Genomic DNA, 25,534 nt, shown 5'->3' with positions numbered 1-25,534 from the left:
TTCAGAGGTAATGATGGAGGGAAATGGAAATGTACACATTTCTGGGGCCAGCATAAATTGATCCAGTCCCTTTGGATAGCAATCTGGTTGTTTCTAGCAAAATTTAAAATGTGTGTAGTTATGACCTAACAAATCCATCTTATAAATTATTACTCCAGGCACTGGCAAACTTTTCCTGTAAAGGACCAGATATTAAATATCTTAACCTTTGTAGGTCATACAGTCTCGTTTGCAAATGCTCTGCTGTTATAGTGCAAAAGCAATCACAGATAATATAGTAACAGATGAATGTCTGGTTCAAATAACTATAGATGCTAATGACCGAATTTTATATGTTTCATTTGTCCTGAAATAGTTTTCTTTTTTAATTTATTTTTCAACCATTAAAATATGTACAAACCCTTCTTAGGTTATAGGACATACAGAAACAGCTGACATCCCAAATTTGGCCCATGGACTGTAGTTTTCACGTGTTGTAGAACATCTCTTGCACATGTAGACAAAGCCTGGAAGGATATTTATTGCAACATTATTTCTAATAACATATAATTGAAAGCAAATGTCCATTAATATTAGAATATCTAAGTAAAATGGAGCATTTTCATATTATGCCATATACCTATTAACAGGAAAAAACTAGGTTGATAATCACATTGACATGCTTGGATTTCAAAAACAATATTAAATGTAAAAAGCAAGTGGCACAGTTTTACATAGAATATAATTTATTAATGAAACTGTAGATATTCTACATACTTTTCATGCATCACAGATATGTATGTAATAGCAAAATAAAATGGCTAGAATAATATACATAAATCTGTAGTTATATGTACCTAATGGAGTGCCTACTGCAGGGTAAGAGCTCACTAATTTTGACAGGCTGCTCTGACCACCCTCACACTGCTATTTTATAATTACTTTTGACTCTACAAAGGTAATTGCTTATGTGTATACAAGTTAGCTGGTTTTGTGAACTTTTGGAAAGCCTGCCTGCAGCTTCTACTAGACAAGAGGTTACTCCTGAAGTCCCTCAGTGAAAACTGGAGCTTGGTTTTCAGGGATTTTCTTAAAACTGCTTGACGGAGTTGCTCAGGAGATATTCTTTTTTAACTGCTGTGTGCATTTTTATACCATACTGCAAGCTGAGAGAAACTGAGATGCATTTCAACAGTTCCACCATAAGTTAAGGGAGCTTAGTTCTCTTGGGAGTTAACTCTGTTTTTTGTACCTCAAATTATGTATCTTTCCCCCCGCTCATCGTCTTCCTTGTGCTTCTTCAAAGTAAGTAATAGTCAAGGTTATGTTTTATTATCTTCTTACATAAGTTTTTAGTTTGAAAATTACAAGAATGATGATGCTGCAAGTTTGGGAGGGGAATCTCATTTCAAGGAAGATGATACATTAGATTGTTATCTCATGGTATAACCAGTATTCACAAAAATAATCTTCAATGACTCTTGGGAACTTTCTGGAGTTGTAATAGCATTTTCTGTTTGTCTCTATTAACCAGTACATTTGAGTTTCTTTTCTCACTTCTTTAAACTTTTAGGAATGTCGTAGGGCCAAGGTTTGTCAAGTGTATTTGTACAACAATATATGTTGTCAATTGTATAAATGCTTGGGCATTTTTTAAAATGTGGTTTTGGAGTGGAAATTTTTCCATCTTTTTTTGAAAAACAGGATTGTATTAAGAAGTTGGTTTTGTTTCTTTATATACTTCTAGTTTCAAGTAATGACTTCGAGTTATCATGTTCAAGAGACTACACAAACTTTGACTAGCTTCCTGTTTTTGATATGTTTTGAGAATTTCTTCTTAGTGATTTTGAATTACTGTAGATGATGTGTCTTGAATTATTTATTAGTCTTCTAAATTTTTAGTTTGTACTTGGCACAACACAGTGTCTCTGCTTTCTTCTTTTTTGGCATATTTCCTATGTTTGAAAAGGTGCCTTGGTGTTCTGCTCACAATAAGCTTTGTCATGTTATATACAAATAATCTAATCTCAATATAGCAATAAAGAATAAAAATCTTGCCTGTTTCTGAATCAAAGATGTATGGACACAGTAAGTAATTCTACAGTGTATTTCAGGAGTGCTTGGATAGCACAGAAAGATTTTTGAGGGCACAGTGACAGAATTAAAGAACACAAGAGATGAGGGGTTGTAAAGACCAACTTAATAGGTGTCAGAATTTTGCCAGGAGTATTTTATTTAGTTATGCAGAGAACTTGGATAATATTCGGTTTGAGATGGTAGCATCACTGTATTGGATCCAAAACCCTTTTATAGTATAAACAAATTCCACTTACTGTGGTTTTCTACAAAAACAGTTTAAAAAAAAAAAGAGTCAAGTAAAAAAGGAATGCACAGATTTTCCACATAGAAGTTATTTAGATAGATCTTAGTGAAAGATCTTGGGAAAAGATAATAGAAAAATTACATCCTATTAGGAGGTACTCAAAATATTAAATAAAAGGAATTCTAGGATGGCTTTAAGAAAGAGAACCTTACCATATTGCAAGAGAAAAATTCCCAGTTTCCTTAGGATGGCAGCCACATATACATTGAAATTAACATTTGTAGTTTTCTCCCTTTCTGAATTACTGTAAGCATGAACTACTTGATCAGAGGCCTGGCCTCTGGATTTGGGAGATGGGGCTTAGAAAGTGTGGCTGACCTTAGGTGACAATTTGAGGAAAGCACTCATTCTGAGAGAATGGAAGATATCTTACAAGGGGTGGGAATGGGGGTTCCTTTGGAGGCTTGGTGGTAAAAGAAAGAAAGAAGTAGCTGAAGAAAAGGGTCCAAAGGAAATAAGATAGTTTTTTAAAGATTTATTTATTTATTTATTTATTTGACAGACAGAGACCACAAGTAGGCAGAGAGGCAGGGTAGGGGGGCGGTGGGGAGGGGGGCGGGAAGCAGGCTCCCTGCTGAGCAGAGAGCCCGATGCAGGGATGCAGGGCTCAGTCCCAGGACCCTGAGATCATGACCTGAGCCGAAGGCAGAGGCTTAACCCACTGAGCCACCCAGGCGTCCCGGAAATAAGATAAAGTTTTTAAAAAGACAAATTATTCCCACCACCACAACCACCACAAAAAGTACCATTTTTAAAATAATTACACTTCACTGTAGCCACAGAGGGGGGTGCTCTTGAACTGAGAAACCTAATAAGCCACCTGATCTCTCTTCTTATCACAAGGTAACTTGCTATTGCTGATTCTGAAGAAAAACAATACAAATAATCTTGAACAGAAAAAGAAGGCAGGATCTGCACAAAATTGCTATAAGAAAACAAAATTTAAATAACACCTTCTAAACATACACACACATAAACACACACACACGCACACACACACAGGGGGTTAAGGAGAGAGAGAGTATGAAAGGAAAAATAAAAACAGAAAAGAAAAGCCATAAAGTTAGAAACTTGAAACACAACACTCAAACATGCATAACCTATATTAAACAAGCAATTGCATTATGAAAGGACACTATGAATTGGAGTTCCAAAACTCACAATTGAAATGGACAAACAACAGATGTATGAAACAGGAGCTGATTGAACTCTGGAAGGAAATCGACAGAAAAAGACAAAAATCATTTCAGAAATGAAAACTAAATTACAAGGTACCCAAGGGAAGATAGATATTACCAAAAGTTCAGTAAGAGACGTAAAGAAGAGAAATGAAAAAGAGTCAAGAAAATGAAACTGAAATAAGAGAGCTGAAAGGATCAAAGAAAGAATGATAGAGAAAATTCAATATATTTAGTTGAAGAACTGAAACCAGAAAAACAAATGGAAAATGAACAGACATAACATTTAAAATAATAAACTTTTCTGATATAAAAGGGGATTTCATGTCTCCAGTTTGAAAAGGGTCCTGTGTGCCTGGGAGAATTGATCTAGAACAACTGACTTAGCTATATCCTATGTCTGAGTATTAGAAGTTAAAAGGTTAAAAGGGCACGCAGGCCTCCAAGCTGAAATGTGAAAATAAGTTTAAAATTTAAAATACATTAAAAGTGAAAATAATTAAAATTGAAAGAAAATCAGCTTTGATACCACACTTCTAGCACATATAAAGTAAGAAAATGATATGCATTTTTAAGAAATTCAAAATGAGAAATAATTGTAATTTATTATGAAAACACTACATAAGCAAAAAAACCCTAAGTCCATAGTGGTAAGTGATGCAAAGCTTACTTGTGAATTATACTTAGAGTGGCTTTTTAAAAATGTCCTGTAGTTATTAAGAAAATTTTCAAACCTACCCTTGGTTGATGCATGCTAATGTGTTTAGATGTAACTGTCATGATATCTGCAACTTACTTTAATATGTTTCAGAAAACAAATAAAACAACAAAAAGAAAATATAGCAATGTGTCTGGAATTTTTCATGCTAACCATTTGGCATTTTTAAAACATCATTCAAGGGGCATCTTGGGTGTCTTAGTCAGTTAAGAATTAAGCTCAGGTCTTGATCTCAGGGTCATGAGATCAAGCCCCATATCTGGCTCCACACTGGGCAGGGAGCTTCCTTAAAAAAAAAAAAAAAAAAAAAAAAAAGTCCCTCAAAAGAAATTGCTAGATTTCCAATATTTTTGTATCTTTTATAGTTATTGAGAAACATTTTGCGAATTAAATGTACTCCATCTTATGCGTTGTTACTTTACGTTTTTGGAATAAACAAGGAAAAAGTGTCTTTTTCATATTTCTTTATACTCTTAGAATTACTGCAGTGATTTAATCTTTATTCATTTGTTTCAACAGATGTTTATTGAAATGGCTGGTACCCTAACAGGACTCAAGTCAGTGGCACTGAACTGTATTGAGGAGTCATTGTGTTCTTCCCCTCCACAGACACACAGTAAAATAGAAACAAACACAAATATGTGCCAGTTCCACTTAGGTAGCTCTTTGATGATGAAGGAACAATTTTTTGTTGAATATTTTTTTTAAATGATTGAATTGTGATAGTTGTTATATACCCTTGATACAAATCCTTTTGCAGATACATGATTTGCAAAAAATTTTCTTCCATTCTATAGGTTGCTTTTTCATTTTCTCGATAGTGTCTTTTGAAGCACAGAAGTTCTAAACATTTTTTTAAAGATTTATCTATTCATTTCAGGGAAAGAGAGTGGGTGCGAGAGGGGGGAAGTGTAGTTGGATAAAGAGAATCTTCAATTGGACACCCAATTGACTGAGCCACACAGACACCCCAGAAGTTTTAAATTTTGATGATATTCAATATATCGGTTTTTTCTTTTGTTGCTTGGTATGTGTTTTATATACCTAAAAAGGTAGATGGATTTCTTAAATGTACATTGTAAAATTGTACATTTTTAAATAATGGGTTTTTTTGGTAATAGACATTTTATTTTATTTTTAATCATGGTAAAATGCAATTTATTAGTCTGCTAGGAATGACATAATGGAGTACTACAAACTGGGTGGCTTAAACAACAGAAATTTACTTTTTCACAGTTCTAGAGGCTAGAAGGCCAAGAGCAAGGGGTTAGCAGTATTGGTTTCTTCTAAGGCCTTTCTCTTTAACTTATTGATGGCCATGTCTTCCCTCAGTGTCTTCATTTTAATCTCAGTCTTCCTCTGTGCCCTGATCTTCTCTTCTTATAAGGACAATATCACATGGGATTAAGGCCTACGCCAGTGACCCCACTTAACCTTAATTAATTACCTCTTTACAGACCCTATTCTAACTCATATTCTGAGGTACTCTCTCAACATATGATTTGTGGAGGGGACACAGTTCAACCCATAATGTATATGTAACCTAAAATTTACCATTTTAACCATTTTTAATATCCAGTTCAATTATTATGAACCATCATCACTGTCTATTCCAGAGCTTTTTTCATCTTTTAATACTGAAACTACCCTTTAAACAGTAATCCTCTGTTCTCCCCACCTTTTCCTCTGGCAACCACCATTCTGCTTTCTGTCCCTATAAACCAATATTTTAAGACCATTTTTTTTCATCATGAGTGAGTCTTCAAAATTCCCCCAAATTAATTATTTTTATACTAATTCTGTAAGGCATACACAGGCTTTTACCTAGTTAAGAGGTTCTTTAAGCTCTTAAATCATCGGCAAGATTTTGTCCTTTTTTTAAAGATTTTATTTATTTATTTGACAGACAGAGATCAAAGTAGGCAGAGAGGCAGGCAGAGAGAGGGGGAAGCAGGCTCCCTGCTTGAGCAGAGAGCCCGATGTGGGGCTTGATCCCAGGACCCTGGGATCATGACCTGAGCTGAAGGCAGAGGCTTTAACCCACTGAGCCACCCAGGTGCCCCTATCCTTGTTTATCTGCCTTTTTTCTGGAGAGTTTCCACATTTCTCATCATCCCATTCCTTAACTGCAGCCCTAGAGACTTAGGCCAGTCTTGTTTGGTTAGTTTTCAAGACAAATTTAGGCTTCTATTTTTAAAATTTGACTTTTAAATCGATAAGTTCCTGTGTAATTTACAGAAAAAGATGGGTAAAAGAGGCTTAAATATGTTTAGGTGTATTGTTTTAAAATCTAATGGTTATTTCCTATTTCAAAAAAGGGTCAATAATTTTTTAAAAACATTTTTTTCTAATTCTCTTCATTTGGGGAGATTTTATTCTTACTGTGTACTGTGTACACTTACTGTGTACTGTGTACTCTGTGTACTTACTGTGTACTGTATTTTCTGTATTTCAATGCTGCATCTCATTGTAAATGTAGATATTAAAGAAAATATTTTTCATATAACATCTCTCAGATAGTTATTGTTGTCTTCATTTTCATATATTCATTCAGCAAACATTGATTGAGTATTATATAGTAAACATTGGTTATACAAGAAAGAATAAGACATGATTTCTGTCTTCAGGGAGGTGAAAAATTTATCTAGACAGGTTTAAATCATTACGTTTGAAAGAGGAGTAAATAAAGAAGGAATTGGTGATTGGTCCCAACAGAAACAGAATGGGGAGCGTCAGAGAGGCAAGGAGCTGCAAGGCCCACTGGCAGGCAGCCAGTGGTTGGATGTGGCTGAAACAGTAGACTGGTACATAGAGAAGGAGTTGCTAGAGATGCAGGTTGAACGTGGTTGGAGCCAGGTTTTGAAGACCTTTAAATACTGTATTAAAAAGTACACCCTATAAACAGGGAATTCTTAAATATTTTAAGGCCCAGAGTAAAAGACAGGATCTGAGCATATTAGATGATATTAGCTAATCTTATTCCATAGTAATTAGAGGCATTCTGAATGTACTTAGAGATATGTCATTTAAAAATTATCAATAGGTGGTTTTTCATAGATTTTGATAAATACTGATTATTTCAGAAACATTAAATATAGAATTTTTAATAGTTTTCATATCTGTCATATTTAAATATTTGCCATATTTAAAAATACTATTTACCTGAGCCGCATGTTTTTAAATTCTTTTTTTTTTTTCAGATATGAGAAGGACTGGATGAATGAGGAACTAATGGAACCACTGAAATATGCTGAACAACTTCCTGTAGCTCAGATAATACACCAGGTTTGCTTCCCCCATTTTATTCTTTTGAAAGAAACAAGAGTTTTGATCTTTGAAAAGTAATTGCCTTTGTTAGGTTTTTGAAAATCAATGTGGTATAGCTGAAAGGCATTCCAGGCCATCCATGCCTTTTTAGACTCCACCTATCACAGTTGGAAGTCTCAAAGCACAGTATTAAAAGGCTACTTGCTGTGCATCATGGAATTCTTACTTATATAAAATACAGGGTAAGATCAGAATTATCTTTTGTTCATTACTTAACAACAAGACTTAATTTCAGAAAACTTTCATTTGAACCACTGTAGCACTTGTTAGTGACAAGGAAAAAAAGCTGAAAAATTGTCATTTTGTGTAATTTTTTTGAGTAGCTAAAATAAGAAAACAATCTTTCCTTACTTCCTTCACCCTACCCCATTATCAACTCTTGTAAAGTGTAATTCTAAATGTCATGTGGGCAGGTTTTTTTTTTTTTTCATTTCCAGTTATAATGACTCTATCATCCGTTCTGCATAACTGTAATTTTAGAGAAGGCAATGTGGTAGATATTTAAACTAAGTTTAAACTAAGATTTTATATAAATTTTATATATATATAAGCATATAAAGTCTGGCTCTGCCCTGGCCAGAATCTGAGAATTTTAAATGCTCTATTGACAAGAGTCATGGCCTTCAGAACTATCAGATTTTTCAGAATCTATAGATTATAGAAAATATTAAAAACCCTTAAATATCAGAATATGTCAGAATTTTAGGTGACTGTTAATTACTATCATGACTCTTTCCAATGTCTTTGTCAACGAAAACGATTTTCATTTAGCGGATTTGGTTAGAAGAAGTTCTGGTTTGAGAAACAGGTTTTTACTTTAAAATGTTGGCTATATAGAAATTTTCATTGACATTGCAATTTAATATTAAATTCTATGAGAAATAACCAAAAAAAAATGACCAGAAATTTGCTGCTTTGGGAAGCCTATCTGTGTTTGATAATCAGGTCCAGTTTATATGTCAGGAATTCCCTAGTGTTGTCAGAGCTTAAATGACCTAACAGCCTGCAAATGTCACATTTAAAATTCTGTCTTCATGCCTGACTCTCAGTATAAATGAATTAAACAGCAGAGCAGGCAGCAAGTCAATATGTTCTTAACAGTAAGAGTGAGCAATGAAACAGTTTGTGGTTTGTTCGGAATAGGTAAATAGAATCTGCCCAGAGCAGTTCACCTGGAATAAAATCTGAAACAGGAAACAAGAATTAACCTTTAAGATGGTTGACCAGATGAAATGTCAGTCATATTTTTATAGCATGAATGAACCAGTAAACTATGCTTTATTTAACAGCTGCATTTTGCTATTATACACTGTGTGAATTCAAAGATGAAAATTTTTGACCCTGGTAAAAATTTATATTATGATATTTTTGGCAATATAAGAAGCCACATTAACTTTAACAGTGAATTATAACATTATAATGAAAATTATATATTATGTGAAATTATAAAATTTTTATTTTTAAGAAATTTTCGGAATAAGGATTTATTTCCTTTTATTTTTATTGAATAAAATTAGTTCTCTTTTCGAAGGGGTAATCAGGAAAGGGAATTGTAAACCAGGCTCTTATTTATTCTTCTTGTTATTTCTTTTTACTGACAGTACTACAACTTGGGGAATGTTATTATCATCTGTCCAAGTGGTCTCTAAGAAATATAGGAGTTATGTTGCTAGAAGTTCAGTTTTAAGTGAATCATTTGAAAGCAGTCTTTTCCTCTAAGAAAATAGTAGTACATGTGCTAATTAAGTTCAGCCAATCCCTCAAAAACTTTTTAATCTATACTATATCCAAATTATAGCATAATTGTCATATATATGTAATTTCTACCTGTTGCCCTTTCTATACTGTAAGTAACTATTTTCCTCTACTCTTGATTCATGCTGACTTTGGAGCATGTATCATTTCTCTTTGAAATAACATTATTTATTCATATGTCTTTCATCTCTTGTTTGATTGTCTTTCTGGACATTCTTGATTTCTCGCTATTCCTTTCAGCATCTTACCTTGGGCCACATATGCATATACCTGAATGTATGGATATGTATTTTTAGTGGTACACTGAGAGTCAGCAGCAACTCTTTTCCCTACTACCCAGACATCAGAAACCAGACCCTCTCACTAGTAGCACAGTTGAGAAGCTGCAGGAGAGGAGAAGCAGGGACTGTAACATGAGGAATAACTTGAGAAATGGAAGAGAGAAGAATGGGTCTCAGTAATTTCTTGTATATGTTACTTAAATAGCATTTTACAGTCAGGAGCTAAGCAAGATTCTCATGTTGCCATTTCATACTGCCAAACTATTTGCCATTTTTAGGGGTCCCTGCAATACGATTAGGTAACAGGAGAGACTCAAGTTATAAACAATAGAATTAATAAAAGAATCTGGTAAGATAGCTAGATATAAGATAAATAAAACTGAAAGCTTCTCTGTATTTGCAATAAGCACACAGATGGAAATGGGAAATTTTTTTCTTTCACAACAATGACAAGAACTATGAAATACTTAGGAGTAATTTAACAAGTAAACCATAGGACCTATGTAATAAGAATTACAGAAACATACCATGTCTCATAAGTAGACATACCAAATACTTGATGGGCTGCAGGGAACTTAGTATCATAAAAGTATAATTTCTTCCAAATCAGCAATTCTAATTAGAGTAGAAGCAAAAATATCTTGTTAATGGTAGGAAAAATTGACCACGTAGTTCATATGGAAGAAGAAATATCCAGTAGTAGCTAAAAAGGGAGATGCACCTGCTTTACCATGCATCAGAACACAGCCACTAGAATTAGATACATATGAGCAAAGGAACAGACAGATTTGTCTATTGGCACAAAAGAATGGACAAATGGATTAATGGAATATAATGGAAGAGTGGATTTCAGATTTTATTTCTTATAATTCACAATAAGAAATACATTTTACATGCATTATGACCCTTGATCTATGTGTTTATATGTTTGTGTTAAAAAACAGAAATCAAGGGGTGCCTGGTGGCTCAGTCAGTTGAGCGTCCAACTTTTGGTTTGGCTCAGGTCATGATCTCAAGGTCAAGAGATCACCCCGTGTTGGGTTCTGTACTCTGCTTGGAGTCTACTTGAAATTCTTTCCCTCACTCCCTCCCTCAGGCCTCACCACATGTGAGAATAATAAATAAATAAATAAATGAAATCTTAAAAAAAATTTTTCATCAAACACTTACCCTTGTTATATATGATATATACTGTTTTTTTTCCTTTATTTTATATTTTTTAAAATGCCAAATAAAGCCTACCAAATTGATTTTAAAAGCAACAAGTAGTACTGACCTAGGCTTGAAAAACACAAGAATAGAGAATCCAGAGAAAAAATTCATTATATTTGATCCCTTAATATATGAATAAGGTGATACATCATTTCAGTAGAAAAATGGTTAAGTTTCTATTTCATTCTGTGTATGATACAGATTTTCTGTAAATACTTAACATAAAATAAATAAAAATTTTAGAAGAAAATTTCAGTAGCTGCATTTGTAATCTGGAAGGAAGATAGAACTTTTTAATAAACACAAAAACCCAGAAGATATGTTCACTTCCAAAAATTGGAATATTTTATACAAAAGAGACCACAACATTAAAACATTAATGTTTAATTTAAATCAAGACAAAATATTTACAAAGAAGACAATAGTTAATTAGTTAATATCTAAAATATACACAGAACTCTTGGAAGTTTATAAGGAGCAAAAAAAGTAACTCAGAAAAAAAAAAGACCAAAGAGATGAAAAGCAGCTAAAGAAAAACAAAGCTAAATTACCAATGAATGAAAGAAAAGAGTCTCAAACTCAGTAAGGGAGTGCACATTATAAGGAAGTGCACATTATAATGGTGAAACTATTTTATGCCCTTCAAACTGGCAAAAATTAAAATTACACTTTGGAAGACAGTTTGGCTGTTCCTTAAAGGGTTTAAACATAGAGTTACCATATGACCTACTGATTCCACCTAGGTATATAAAAACACACATCCACTTAAGAACTTGTACATGAATGATCATAGCAACATTATTCATAATGGCCAATAATTGGAAACAACCCAAATGTTCAACTGATAAATGGATAAATAAAACACAGTGTACCCATACAGAGGAATATTATTCAATGATAAAAGGAAATGAAGTACTGATACATGCTACAATGTGGATGAACCTTGAAAATGGTATGTGAAGTAAATGAAGCCAGTCCCAGAAGACCACATATTGTATGGTTCCATTTATACAAAATATCAAGAATAGGCAAATCTATACAAAGAGAAAGTAGATTAGTGGTTGCCTTGAACTGGAAGAAGGTGGAGAAATGGGGATTGACTTCTGAATGAGTACGGGGTTTCTTTTCATGAAGTTATAAAGATGTACTAAACTTACTGGTGATCATTGCATAGCTCTGTGAATATACTAACACTATTGAATTGTACACTTTAAAAGGATGAATTTTATAGTATCTGAATTGTATCTCAAAGATATTTTAAAAATTAAAATCATCCATTTCTGGCAGAGATGCTAGGAAAAAGGTACGTGTATGTCTTGTTGCTAGCTATCTGAATAATTTCTTCCTTTTTAGAAAGTCATCTTGTAACATTGCTTCACATTTAATATATTCAGTACACCCTTCAACCTAACGGTTCCACTCATGAGAATCTAGCCTGTACTGCTAGTATATGAATTAAAGTACAAATATACAAGAATCTCAGTACAGTAATATTTATAGCAGCCTTACTTGTGGCCACAGCATATTGGAAACAATGTGAATGTTCCTTAGCATAGTTGATACAGTCGTACAGGATTTTTAGAAGCCACAATTTGGTAGAGCAAATATATGTATTTTTATATTTTCTTATAAATGGGGATGACTTTCTTATCCACTAACCTTTTTCCTTTCTTTCCTCTTGACGAATGATAGAAAGTTTAATCTAGGCACTCAACACCCTTGATTTTCTCCCTCTTCCAATCCTCCCTGCGATGATGGAATCACAGTTTAGGTAATAAGGGGGTAGTTGATATGGCTTCACAACACTGGGAGATTCAGAGTGTACCAACTGTTATATAACGTTGTTTGGGATCGGCGTCAGTCTCTTCTGGAACTCACGGAGATAGCTGGTGTGCACAGTACATCTGTTAATACTGAATATACCACCTCTGCGCATGGTTGCAGGGCTCTAGCAATGTTAGAGGACGAAATCAAGATTGACAATGGCAAAGACCAGCTCCTTATTTGGTGTCATTCCGACTGTCTTTTTTATCCTTCTTGCTGACTTTCTCACTTTTCTTTCTTGCCCCTTTCCCCCATATTTCTTTCTCTTTGAGTCCTGTAAGCTAAAGTTATATAAATTCTGCCCAAATGTTTGTGAATTTTTCTAGTATTTTCATTGGGAAGTGCATTTAAATGCAGCGTCTGATACATAGTAGATATTGGACAAGTAGGGTAACTATTGATTGTTGAACCTAAGGATCTTTGACAAGCTAAGAAGCTAAGAGAGTTAAGGGGTCTCCAAAGGTCACTAAGAGCTTGTTGACAAAGCTATTTATGATTTTCAGGTTCCTTTCATAGCCAACAATGGTAGTATTACTTAAGCATTTTTGAGTACATATGCAAATTGTAGGATTCGTTATATTAACAATTTAGGCAATCTAGTGCTCTATTATGAAATTTTAAAAGTACAAATCTTAGAAAAGTATGAATTTCATTTACTGATACAAGGGACATTACTATATAGGAAATTACAGCTAATCTTTTTAAGGATTTATGAAGTTTGTTAGGACTTAAAATACTATGAAGAAATAGAAAAACCATACAAAGAAAGTAGTTTGACTAACCTTGCATGCTTATATTGATAATTTCTCTTTAAAAAAGTGATTATTTGGGGTGCCTCGGTGGCTCAGTTGGTTAAGCATCTGTTTTTGGCTCAGGTCATGATCTCAGGGTCCTGGGACAGAGTCCTGAATTGGGCTGCCTGCTCCCTGTTTCTCCCTCTCCCTTTTCCTCTCCACCCTGCTTCACTCTCTCTCTCTCTCTCTTTTTTTTTTTTTACTCTGTTTTTCTTAGTCTCTTTCAAATAAATAAGTAAAATCTTAAAAGAAATAAAGGTGATTTTTTTTCTCTTAATCTGCTTACTAGGAAAGCTGGTATGGAACTATGTTACTGAGACAAATACAAAAGAAAGTGGATTATTTTTCCATATAAATGATTTTATATTTATATCACAGATTTTAATTTTAAAATTAAGCCACTTTTAACCATGGCTTAAATTTAAGATTAAGGTTTGAAATATGTGACTCTACTATGGTACTTTTATGGAAAGTTGGCATTTTTTCTTTGTAAAAAGAGTTGCATCCAGAGATGTCAGAACATTCTTTTTTTTTTTAAGATTTTATTTATTTATTTCACAGACAGAGATCACAAGTAGGCAGAGAGAGAGAGGGGGAAGCAGCCTCCCCACTGAGTAGAGGGCCCGATGCGGGGCTCGATCCCAGGACCCTGGGATCATGATCTGAGCCAAAGGCAGATGCCTTAACCCACTGAGCCACCCAGGTGCCCCAGAACATTTTCTTTAAGAATTAAAAGTAGGTTCATTTCATTTCACTTTAATTTGTAAACATAAGTTGATCAGCATCCTGTGGAGTTTATTGAATGATAAAATAATGACAAGTAGAGATTTAAAAAACAGACACAAATCTTTTTCATAGGAGAAATTTGTTTATAGTTAGGAATGTATATTAGAATAGTCTCAAATACAGATGTTACTTAAGCTTTCTTTGACGTGAAATTTTTTAGAAATGTGCTGAAAAATGAAAAGGTCAGTAATGAATGAATATGTGTAGTTATAACACTTTTTTAAAAAGTCTCATCTAGTTAGGCATGTATTTTATTTTTTAAAGCTTTGTGTAAAGAATCAGTTTTAATTAGCCCTGGCAGATATTAAAATATCTAGGCCTGGAGGTGCCTGGGTGGCTCTGTTGGTTAAGCGTCCGACTCCTGATTTCAGCTCAGATCGTAAGCTCAGGGTCATGAGATTGAGCCCTGTGTTGTGCTCCATGCTGGGTCTGGAACCTCTTGAGGTTTTCTCTTTTCCTCTGACCTGCCCCTTGCACTAAATGAATGAATGAATGAATGAATGAATGAATGAATGAATAAAATATCTAGGTCTGTGCTGTTTAGGTATACAAAATGACACTAATACAAAAATGTAAGTAAGTCTTATGTGCAGAATTCATAGATCATCTTGCTATCCTAGAAACCTCAGTATGTGTGTGGATTGTACAAATGATGAAAGTCATATCACAGATCAGTGGGAAATTGAAGAACTATTTAATAAATAATGCTAGGACAATTGATTAAGCATTTTGGGGGGAGGACTAGATTCTTTATGACACACAGAAAAAGTAAATTCTAATTGGATTATAGATCAATAAAAATGGAAAATATCAAATTAATGAGAAAGCATATTGGTAAATATTTGTAGATAAGGACTTTCTAGGCATGGAAAAACTATGAAGGAAAATTGACGTATTTGACTTTCTAAACTGTAAAAGTAATGTACATTAAAATGAAAAGGCAGATATCAAGGTGGAAAAATACTTTCCTCAGAGAATTAACATCTTTAAATATCACTTTTACAAAATGATAATGAAAAAAACCTAACACTCCAATAGGAAAGGAGCAAAGAACTTATACAGATATACCTCAGAAGTTGAAATAAAAATGGCTAGTAAACTGATGAAAACATGTTAATATTCATTAATAATCTAAGAATTGTTCATTTCAACCATAAGTACTACTTTAAAAAATCTCTTAGGTTAGCAAAGACGTGTATAGTAGTAATACTCAGTAATGACAAAGCAATCACACTACATAGAGGAGTGTACATTGGCACAAATCAAGGACAACATAGTAATTTGTACGAACATTTGTAAATATGTTTATGAGCTATGTTTATATAACATGGCCAGTTGAATATACATGTTTATTCTCCTTCCTGAAAAACTCTACGAAAGTGACAGTAAAGTCATAAAAAATATATAAACTCCAAAAGACAAAGAAAATGTTAGAGGAGAGAAGAGCAGACGAGAGGCAGTAAAAATTGGAAAAAGAAATGTAGTTGAATAAATGATAACCAGCTTAGCAGAGTGAAAAAGCTGAGCCCTAACTTCCATCATGGGGGAGAACTGTAAAAGCAAGCCAGTTTGTACTGTAGAACCCTGGAAAGGCAGGCACCAGATTGGGTGCAAAAAGGAACTCCCAATGACCTCTTCCTATTTAGTTCTCAGAACACTAACATCTAGGCTTATATGCTATCAGGTAGAAGGTTGGAGAATTCCTTCCTGAATATATTATTCTAGTAGAAAAATAATTTACATTTTAACATTTGCAGGACCCCAGTTTAATACCCAAGTCCCACTGGTTTATCTCACTGGTAGGCCCAGTGAGTTGTTAAGTGCTGCTAATGCAAGATTGATGTTTTATCTTTTCATTCTAACTTTGAATATACAACTAAGAATCAGCAGATTGTTGAAGAATGTCCTTATTTTGAAAGGCAAAGATCAAAATAAGCAAATGGGACAGAAGAAAATTTAATAACACTATCACCACCTTAGAAGGAAATGAAAAGCTGTTTTATTTATGAAACAGGATGCTTACTCAGAAAATGAGGAAGAGCTCTTGGAAATTAAAACTATGAGAGTAAAAATAATTTCACTAGAAAGTTTTGAGGGCAAAATTGAGGAAACCTCTCAAAAGGTAAGAAAAAGGCAAAAGGGAAATTGGAGAAAAAGTGTAAGAAAATTGGAGAAATAGCTCTTGGTAGATAGTTCGATATGAGTCTCACATTTCTGTACATCTCATGAGCAGAGACACTGATAGGCTTTTGTTCTGTATTCTCTTGTCAAAGGTGTTTGTATAGTGAACATACTTGGGAAAAGAGTTAGTGACTCCCAGGAGCAAAGGACAGATTTGTTTGCTCTGCAGTATGATAACGATAGTATTTCCCTCTAGGGTAAAAATTATACAGATTTGTTGCATCATCTTATAAAAAAGCTTAGGATTTTTTGATCTGGGGATTTCCTATTCTGTTACATAAATTTATTACGTGCACAGATAGCATCTGCCTAGGCCTGCCCCTGCATTGTCCCCATGGGACTTGGGAAGCAAAGAGAACTGGCACAAACATGAAGAAGCTCATGCTGCCTTGACTAATAAAGTCCCTTGTCTCTGACCCAGGAGTCTCATGTCTTCTGCCTGTATCCATAAAACATTCCAGGCTAACCTCTTACCCTAGAGCAGGGTAAAATTTCACACCTTTTACAGTTCGAGACAATAACTAGTGAAGTCCAACATCTGACTAATACAAGTACTAGAAAAAGGGGACAGAAAAAATGGAGGGGAGGATATATTTAAGAAATAATCAAGAAAACTGTTCCAGAACTCAGTGGCTTACTGAGTACTATGAAACAAATAGACCTCATGCCAAGGAACATCATTTTGAAATTTTAAAACAATAAAAAGTAAGAAGGATACTCTGAAAACTTCCAGAAAGGGAGAGACAAAAGAAAAAAATGGCCACAATTTAAAAAACAAAAACAAAACAAAAAAAAAACAAGAATCCGTGTCATAACACTTAAAACGAGAAAGCAGAATAATGTCTTCAAATAATGTGAGAAAATATTTCCAATTTAAGATTCTATTCATTGCTCAATTATACTTCAAATATGGTATAGAAAGGTATTCAAAGTTTCTAAACAATTTTTTCCTCCTTTCTTAAGAAGTTACTGGGTGATTTATTCAATGAACAAATAAACCAAAAAACCTGAAAACATAGATACAGGACAAAAAAGATTGATCCATCACCATGAGATGCCAGTGAGACTCCCAGATTGATGGTGAAGGAGGTTTCAGGTGACAGCCATATAGAATAGAAGCTGTATTCTTTAAATACAGACTATTCAATTATATGTCAGTAAAACTTTGGTGGAGGGTGGGGAGAGTATGAACTGGAGCAGGATCATGGAGTTCTCCAAGATGATTGTCCCTGGGACCAGTGGAGTGATGACGTTATCTGATGTGTTTAACCACACTAAGAGAAGTTTTAGTAATATCTTAAGAGTAGATTTAGTAATAGCTACATAGAAAAGCCAACAAGGAGTTGAGGTAACTATTAATTTCAGGGGAAAAAAGTTGAGTAAGAAAAAATGTAAAATCAGAGTGTATTTTGTGGCTCAACTCAAACAATAGTTATATGGTTACAATAATAAAACAATTGATTGTTTTACCAAAAATTTTAACATAAATAGAGAAGATAGGGAAAGGAGAACTGGTTGGGGGAAGGAAGGAATAGGGAGCATGATCATAGAACAAATTTATCGTGCATCAGAAATCAGTAGATAGTGTCTTAAGATCACAAAATAAATCAAATAATGGTATAAGCCTATAATCTAGAAATATTGGAGTTAAATACCAGAAGAAACAGCTAACTAAGATGGTTAACTCAGACAGGAGAATTGGAAATGAAGTAGTAATGGAACTATTATTTTTGTTATGAAGTTCATGTTACTAGTTAGCTTCTAAAACAATGTTCAAGCAATACTTTACAAATATAAAAATTTGCTTAAAATAAAAATTAAATGAAAAACAATAAAGAAAAACCCTTTGTTGTTTCTTTGAAAAGATAAAATTGATAACACATTTAGCCAGCCTGAAAATAGAAAAAAACTACCAAAATCAAGAATTAAGGGGGAGCATCACTACAACCCTTTTAGAAACCAAAAGGATTTTAAGCAAATTTTATGAAGATCTATATCCCAACAAATTAGATGACTTAGGTAAAGTCGACAAATTCCTAGAAAAATACAAATATTAAAAGTGACTGAAAAAGAAACAGAAAAGCTAAATAGACCTTTATCAAGTCAAGCAATGAATTTGTAAATTAAAATCTTAGCACAGAGAAAAGTCTAGACAGTGATGGCATCAGTGGTGAATTCTATCAAATATTTAAGTAAAAAATAATACACAATCAGGAAGTTGAGGAGGAGGGAATGCTTCCCAACTTATTTTATGAGGTCACAATACCCTGATATTAAAGACATCAGAAGAGAAGAAAACCACAGATCAATATCCCTTATGAACACAGGCACAAAAAGTATTAGCATAGGAACAAGAAACAACTTGTATAAGATCACACAGCTAGTCTATGGTAAAGCTGAGTTGAACATGGACATTCTAGCACCAGAGTTTGTATTCTTATACATTTGACTACATTGTGCTATGAAAGCAACAAAGATATGCTGTGAATTCAGTAAATACTGACTGAATTTAAACCTCCAATGAGTCTGTCTGTTCTTGGTCCTGACAATTATTGTCCCCATTTGTGAAATTAAATTTATCTTACTATCTCAGCCTGTTTCTGCATTAGACAAGCATATTTAAAAATTTTGATTAGAGACCTTTCATTAGATGCTTTCCTGGGATTTAAGATACGGGAGAAGTTCAATTCTGGGACTCAATAGCATGAAACAATTTTATCTTCATTAATTCCAGACCCTCCACTAAGGCAAAGGTTCTGCGTAAACAAAGGCACAAACCCATGTATGCTTTAAAAAAACTTCAACTTACTCAAATGTTATACATGATATAACAGAAATATTTGACTTAACAGAGATATTATCCACTTTTCCCCCACCATGTTCTTATCTGTATTCCAAGCTTTCTCTGAATCCCCCTATTTCAATTATAAAGCTCCTTAACAGTCCTTTAATATTTTTTAAGATTAGTGGATTACAAGATCTCTATTTTTTAATGCATCTCTGCACAGAGTACATGATGATGATGCAGTTTAACCTTCCTATTCTCTTTCATTCAGACAAGCTGCTCAAAAAAATTACTGTAGAGCCCTGTATCCATTAAAGATGTATGCTTACGAGAGAGAGGTACTGGAGAGTGGCCCTGTTTTAAAACCAGGTTATCTTGCAAATGTTGTTTCATCTGTGCTTTCTTAATTCCTTTTTAATCCTAGATAAGTTTTTTCCAGTATAACCAGTCTGTATAGTGCCCTGGTATATCCATTGTTTTTCTTTGGGGGTACTCTTGGCATCTGAGTGAACAGTTCTTTCACAGTGCAGGACTCATCTGGGCATTAGAGTATTTGACATTCTTGGTGCCATTAGCACTTCTCAGTCAATTATGATAACAAACAACACTCTCACCTTTTCTGAACTCCTTCCCTCCAGAAGGGCAAGACCTCAGCTTGAGGACCACTCCAGGTAATGATTTGCAATATATGTCCATAGATCATTTTATTTGTCTAATCCAGTCTCTTAACCTTATAATTATGATATTTAAATATATGTATAATTAGAATCTCTGCTCACGTATCTAAATTCTGAGATGTTGTCTTAGACTCTGTAATTCTAACTACTATCACTCTAAGAAATGGATTTGAATCATTTTTCTGTTCTGTCCTTGTTTATGGTAACTCTTCATTTTGTTTTACTGTAGCTCTTTCCTATTCCAGTAATACCTACCTCATTATAGCTAAACTTTACCAAAGGTTGACTGAAATGTCTATCAAGTAGAAAATCTGACACCTTCTTAGAAATGTGCCTATTGAATTATCGATATCTGGAAACTCATCAAAAGGTTGCTGAATCCATATCACTCTCCCTGCCTAGGGACTGACTAAGATTGCTTTCATAGAGCCTTCCCTAATGATTGCAAATTTAAAACGGAAGTCTAATGGAAAATAATATACTGTTCATTTATTTTCATTCAAATTATAAGGCAAGTAATAAAAATTAAACTACTTGAAGGTCATGTGCTGTTCTTTTAATATCAACTGGGATATGATTTTAAATTTATATAAATTAACCTCTGCTTTCATATTATAATTTATGAGAGTCACTTCCAAAATGTCACTTTTCAAGGGAGAAATGAAATGGTAAAGCTGTTTGAAAATAGTGATCAATATTTCAGTACTGATATTTCATCAACTTTATGTAAGTTCAAAAAATTTGGTTCGTCTATAAATTTGTCACCATAGTTTCTGATATATTAAATTTCTGTATTAGAAATGAAAAATGTGACAGGCGCCTGGTTGGCTCGGTTGGAGGAGCATTCAACTCTTGATCTCAGGGTCATGAGTTCAAGCCCTACATTGGGTATAGTGATTACTTAAATAAATTTTTTTTTAAAGATTTTATTTATTTTTTGACAGAGATCACAAGTAGACAGAGAGGCAGGCAGAGAGAGAGGAGGAAGCAGGCTCCCTGCTGAGCAGAGAGCCTGATGTGGGGCTCGATCCCAGGACGTTGGGATCACTACCTGAGCTGAAGGCAGAGGCTTTAACCCACTGAGCCATCCAGGCACCCTCTAATAAAAATTTTAAAGAAAAAGTCTTTCCTACAACTTCCTGTTTTCACCTCACTGCTAGAAGACCTTGCGAGACAACTTGGATCTTGTCTTCCTAGGCCAGATGCAGCACCGTTGTTAAGCAGGGCTTGCTCAGGCTGCTGGTGTAAAGGAAGGAGCCAAGCTCCCATTCTGATTTCCTCTCATTTGAAGTTAATGTTGGCCATAAGTCACGTCGGACTAGAGTCTTACCGAGGAGACTTATTTGGCCTTTATCTCTTTGTTTTCGGATTCCTTATAAAATGGAGATAAAAAGGCAAAGCGTAGCTTCGACCATTGGGAACTACAGAGCGCACTGGCTTGTCTCCAACACTCTGTTAGGTGCTATGAGAATATTCTCTTCTTATGAGTTACTCTCAGCAAAAAGGGAAATCAGGTTAATTATTAGAACAACACATACTATATGTGTGTTCCTGTGTTTTCCAGGGAGAAAAACATTGACCAGGGGAGTCATCCTTTGTCCCTCCCTCCCACCATCTTTCTTGAAAAAGGACATAAGTATGCTCATAAATTGCTGATGGGACTAAGTTAAAACAGCCTTTCTGAAAACTAGTTTGTTAGTGAGTGTGTATTTGTAAATAATAATTTTTACGATTTTATTCCAGAAGAAGGAATTAGATTAGGACAGGAAGATTTAAGTTTAAAACTGTTAACAGTTTGTTATAGCATTTCTTAGGAAACAATGTAATGTAATAAAGTTAACTGGAACTGAATCCAAGTTTCACCATTTAATAACTGTCCCATCTTGGGCAAGTCTCTTTCTCAGTGTGTGTGAGCACATGGAAGTGGGGGAGAGCGGTAAGAGGACCGGAGAGAAGCTTAAGCAGGCTCCATACTCAGCATGGAGCCTGACAAAGAGCTGGATCTCATGACTCTGAGATCATGACCTGAGTTGAAATCAAGAGTCAGACACTTAAACAGCTGAGCCACCGAGATACCCCTTGGGCAAGTCTTTTAATCATTCTCTCTCTCTCTCTCTTTTCTTTCTTTTTTTTTTTTTTTCATGCAGATAGTTTTTTTTTTTAATTAATTTTTAAATTTTTTAATAAACATACAATGTATTTTTATCCCCAGGGGTACAGGTCTGTGAATCACCAGGTTTACACATTTCACAGCACTACACTCCCCAATGTCCATATCCCATCACCCTCTCCCGACCCCCCTCCCCCCAGCAACCCTCAGTCTGTTTTTCGAGATTGGGTCTTTTATCGTTTGTCTCCCTCCCAATCCCATCTTCTTTCATTTTTTCTTTTCCTACCCCCCAAACCCCCCATGTTGCATCTCCACTTCCTCATATCAGGGAGATCATATGATAGTTGTCTTTCTCCAATTGACTTATTTCACTAAGCATGATACCCTCTAGTTCCATCCACGTCGTTGCAAGTGACAAGATTTCATTTCTTTTGATGGCTGCATAGTATTCCATTGTATATATATACCACATCTTCTTTATCCATTCATCTGTTGATGGACATCTAGGTTCTTTCCATAGTTTGGCTATTGTGGACATTGTTGCTATAAATACTCAGGTGCACATGCCCCTTTGGAGCACCACGTTTGTATCTTTAGGGTATATAGCCAGTAGTGCAATTGCTGGGTCATAGGGTAGCTCTATTTTCAGTTTTTTGAGGAACCTCCACACTGTTTTCCAGAGTGGTTGCACCAGCTTGCATTCCCACCAACAGTGTAGGAGGGTTCCCCTCTCTCCACATCCTCACCAGCATCTGTCATTTCTTGACTTGTTAATTTTAGCCATTCTGACTGGTGTGAGGTGGTATCTCATTGTGGTTTTGATTTGTATTTCCCTGATACCGAGTGATGGGGAGCATTTTTTCATGTGTCTCTTGCCCTTCTGGATGTCTTCTTTGCAGAAATGTCTGTTCATGTCTTCTGCCCATTTCTTGATTGGATTATTTGTTCTTTGGGTGTTGAGTTTGCTAAGTTCTTTATAGATTTTGGACACTAGCCCTTTATCTGGTATGTCGTTTGCAAATATCTTCTCCCATTCTGTCAGTTGTCTTTTGGTTTTGTTAACTGTTTCCTTTGCTGTGCAAAAGCTTTGATCTTGATGAAATCCCAATAGTTCATTTTTGCCCTTGCTTCTGTTGCCTTTGGCGATGTTCCTAGGAAGAAGTTGCTGCGGCTGAGGTCAAAGAGGTTGCTGCCTGTGTTCTCCTCAAGGATTTTGATGGATTCCTTTCTCACATTAATGTCCTTCATCCATTTTGAGTCTATTTTTGTGTGTGGTGTAAGGAAATGGTCCAATTTCATTTTTCTGCATGTGGCTGTCCAATTTTCCCAACACCATTTGTTGAAGAGGCTGTCTTTTTTCCATTGGACATTCCTTCCTGCTTTGTCAAAGATTAGTTGACCATAGAGTTGAGGGTCTATTTCTAGGCTCTCTATTCTGTTCCATTGATCTATGTGTCTGTTTTTGTGCCAGTACCATACTGTCTTGATGATGACAGCTTTGTAATAGAGCTTGAAGTCCGAAATTGTGATGCCACCAACTTTGGCTTTCTTTTTCAATATTCCTTTGGCCATGTGAGGTCTTTTCTGATTCCATATAAATTTTAGGGTTATTTGTTCTATTTCTTTGAAAAAACTGGATGGGATTTTAATAGGGATTGCATTAAATGTGTAGATTGCTTTAGGCAGTATAGACACTTTCACAATATTTGTTCTTCCAATCCATGAGCATGGAACATTTTTCCATTTCTTTGTGTCTTCCTCAATTTCTTTCATGAGTACTTTATAGTTTTCTGAGTATAGATTCTTTGTCTCTTTGGTTAGGTTTATTCCTAGGTATCTTACGGTTTTGGGTGCAATTGTAAATGGGATTGACTCCTTAATTTCTCTTTCTTCTGTCTTGTTGTTAGTGTAAAGAAATGCAACTGATTTCTGTGCATTGACTTTATATCCTGACACTTTACTGAATTCCTGTACAAGTTCTAGCAGTTTTGGAGTGGAGTCTTTTGGGTTTTCCACATATAGTATCATATCATCTGCAAAGAGTGATAGTTTGACTTCTACTTTGCCGATTTGGATGCCTTTAATTTCTTTTTGTTGTCTGATTGCCGAGGCTAGGACTTCTAGTACTATGTTGAATAGCAGTGGTGATAACGGACATCCCTGCCATGTTCCTGACCTTAGTGGAAAAGCTTTCACCTTTTCTCCATTGAGAATGATACTTGCGGTGGGTTTTTCATAGATGGCTTTGGTAATATTGAGGTATGTGCCCTCTATCCCTACACTTTGAAGAGTTTTGATCAGGAAGGGGTGCTGCACTTTGTTAAATGCTTTTTCAGCATCTATTGAGAGTATCATATGGTTCTTGTTCTTTCTTTTATTAATGTATTGTATCACATTGATTGATTTGCGGATGTTGAACCAACCTTGCAGCCCTGGAATAAATCCCACTTGGTCGTGGTGAATAATCCTTATAATGTACTGTTGGATCCTATTGGCTAGTATTTTGGTGAGAATTTTTGCATCTGTGTTCATCAAGGATATTGGTCTGTAGTTCTCTTTTTTGATGGGATCCTTGTCTGGTTTTGGGATCAAGGTGATGCTGGCCTCATCAAATGAGTTTGGAATTTTTCCTTCCATTTCTATTTTTTGGAACAGTTTCAGGAGAATAGGAATTAATTCTTCTTTAAATGTTTGGTAGAATTCCCCTGGGAAGCCATCTGGCCCTGGGCTTTTGTTTGTTTGGAGGTTTTTGATGACTGTTTCAATCTCCTTAATGGTTATGGGTCTGTTCAGGTTTTCTGTTTCTTCCTGGTTCAGTTGTGGTAGTTTATATGTCTCTAGAAATGCATCCATTTCTTCCAGATTGTCGAATTTGTTGGCGTAGAGTTGCTCATAGTATGTTCTTATAATTGTTTGTATTTCTTTGGTGTTGGTTGTGACCTCTCCTCTTTCATTCATGATTTTATTTATTTGGGTCCTTTCTCTTTTCTTTTTGATAAGACTGGCCAGGGGTTTATCAATCATATTAATTCTTTCAAAGAACCAGCTCCTAGTTTCATTGATTTGTTCTATTGTTTTTTTGGTTTCTATTTCATTGATTTCTGCTCTGATCTTTATGATTTATCTTCTCCTGCTGGGTTTAGGCTTTCTTTGTTGTTCTTTCTCCAGCTCCTTTAGGTGTAGGGTTAGGTTGTGTACTTGAGACTTTTCTTGTTTCTTGAGAAAGGCTTGTACCGCTATATATTTTCCTCTCAGGACTGCCTTTGTTGTGTCCCACAGATTTTGAACCATTGTGTTTTCATTATCATTTGTTTCCATGAATTTTTTCAATTCTTCTTTAATTTCCTGGTTGACCCACTCATTTTTTAGAAGTATGCTGTTTAGTCTCCATGTATTTGGGTTCTTTCCAAATTTCCTCTTGTGATTGAGTTCTAGCTTCAGAGCGTTGTGGTCTGAAAATATGCAGGGAATGATCCCAGTCTTTCAGTACCAGTTGAGACCTGATTTATGACCCAGGATGTGGTCTATTCTGGAGAATGTTCCA

At 34.8% G+C, this 25,534-nt stretch overlaps 1 protein-coding gene across 1 annotated transcript in view; it reads left to right on the top strand.

Annotated features, from left to right (window-relative positions):
• Positions 1–25,534, top strand: part of LOC111143158 (phosphatidylinositol glycan anchor biosynthesis class K) — a 126,507-nt gene that overhangs the window by 73,125 nt on the left and 27,848 nt on the right. Inside the window, exon 10 of the mRNA XM_022496666.1 lies at positions 7,459–7,543. Within this exon, the coding sequence (XP_022352374.1) occupies positions 7,459–7,543 (85 nt within the window). The remainder of the gene's footprint in view (positions 1–7,458; positions 7,544–25,534) is intronic.

Source organism: Enhydra lutris, unplaced genomic scaffold (genome assembly GCF_002288905.1).
Source record: "Enhydra lutris kenyoni isolate GAN:26980312 unplaced genomic scaffold, ASM228890v2 scaffoldscaffold9, whole genome shotgun sequence".
NCBI lineage: Eukaryota > Metazoa > Chordata > Mammalia > Carnivora > Mustelidae > Enhydra > Enhydra lutris.
This window is presented reverse-complemented; position numbering and strand designations above follow the sequence as displayed.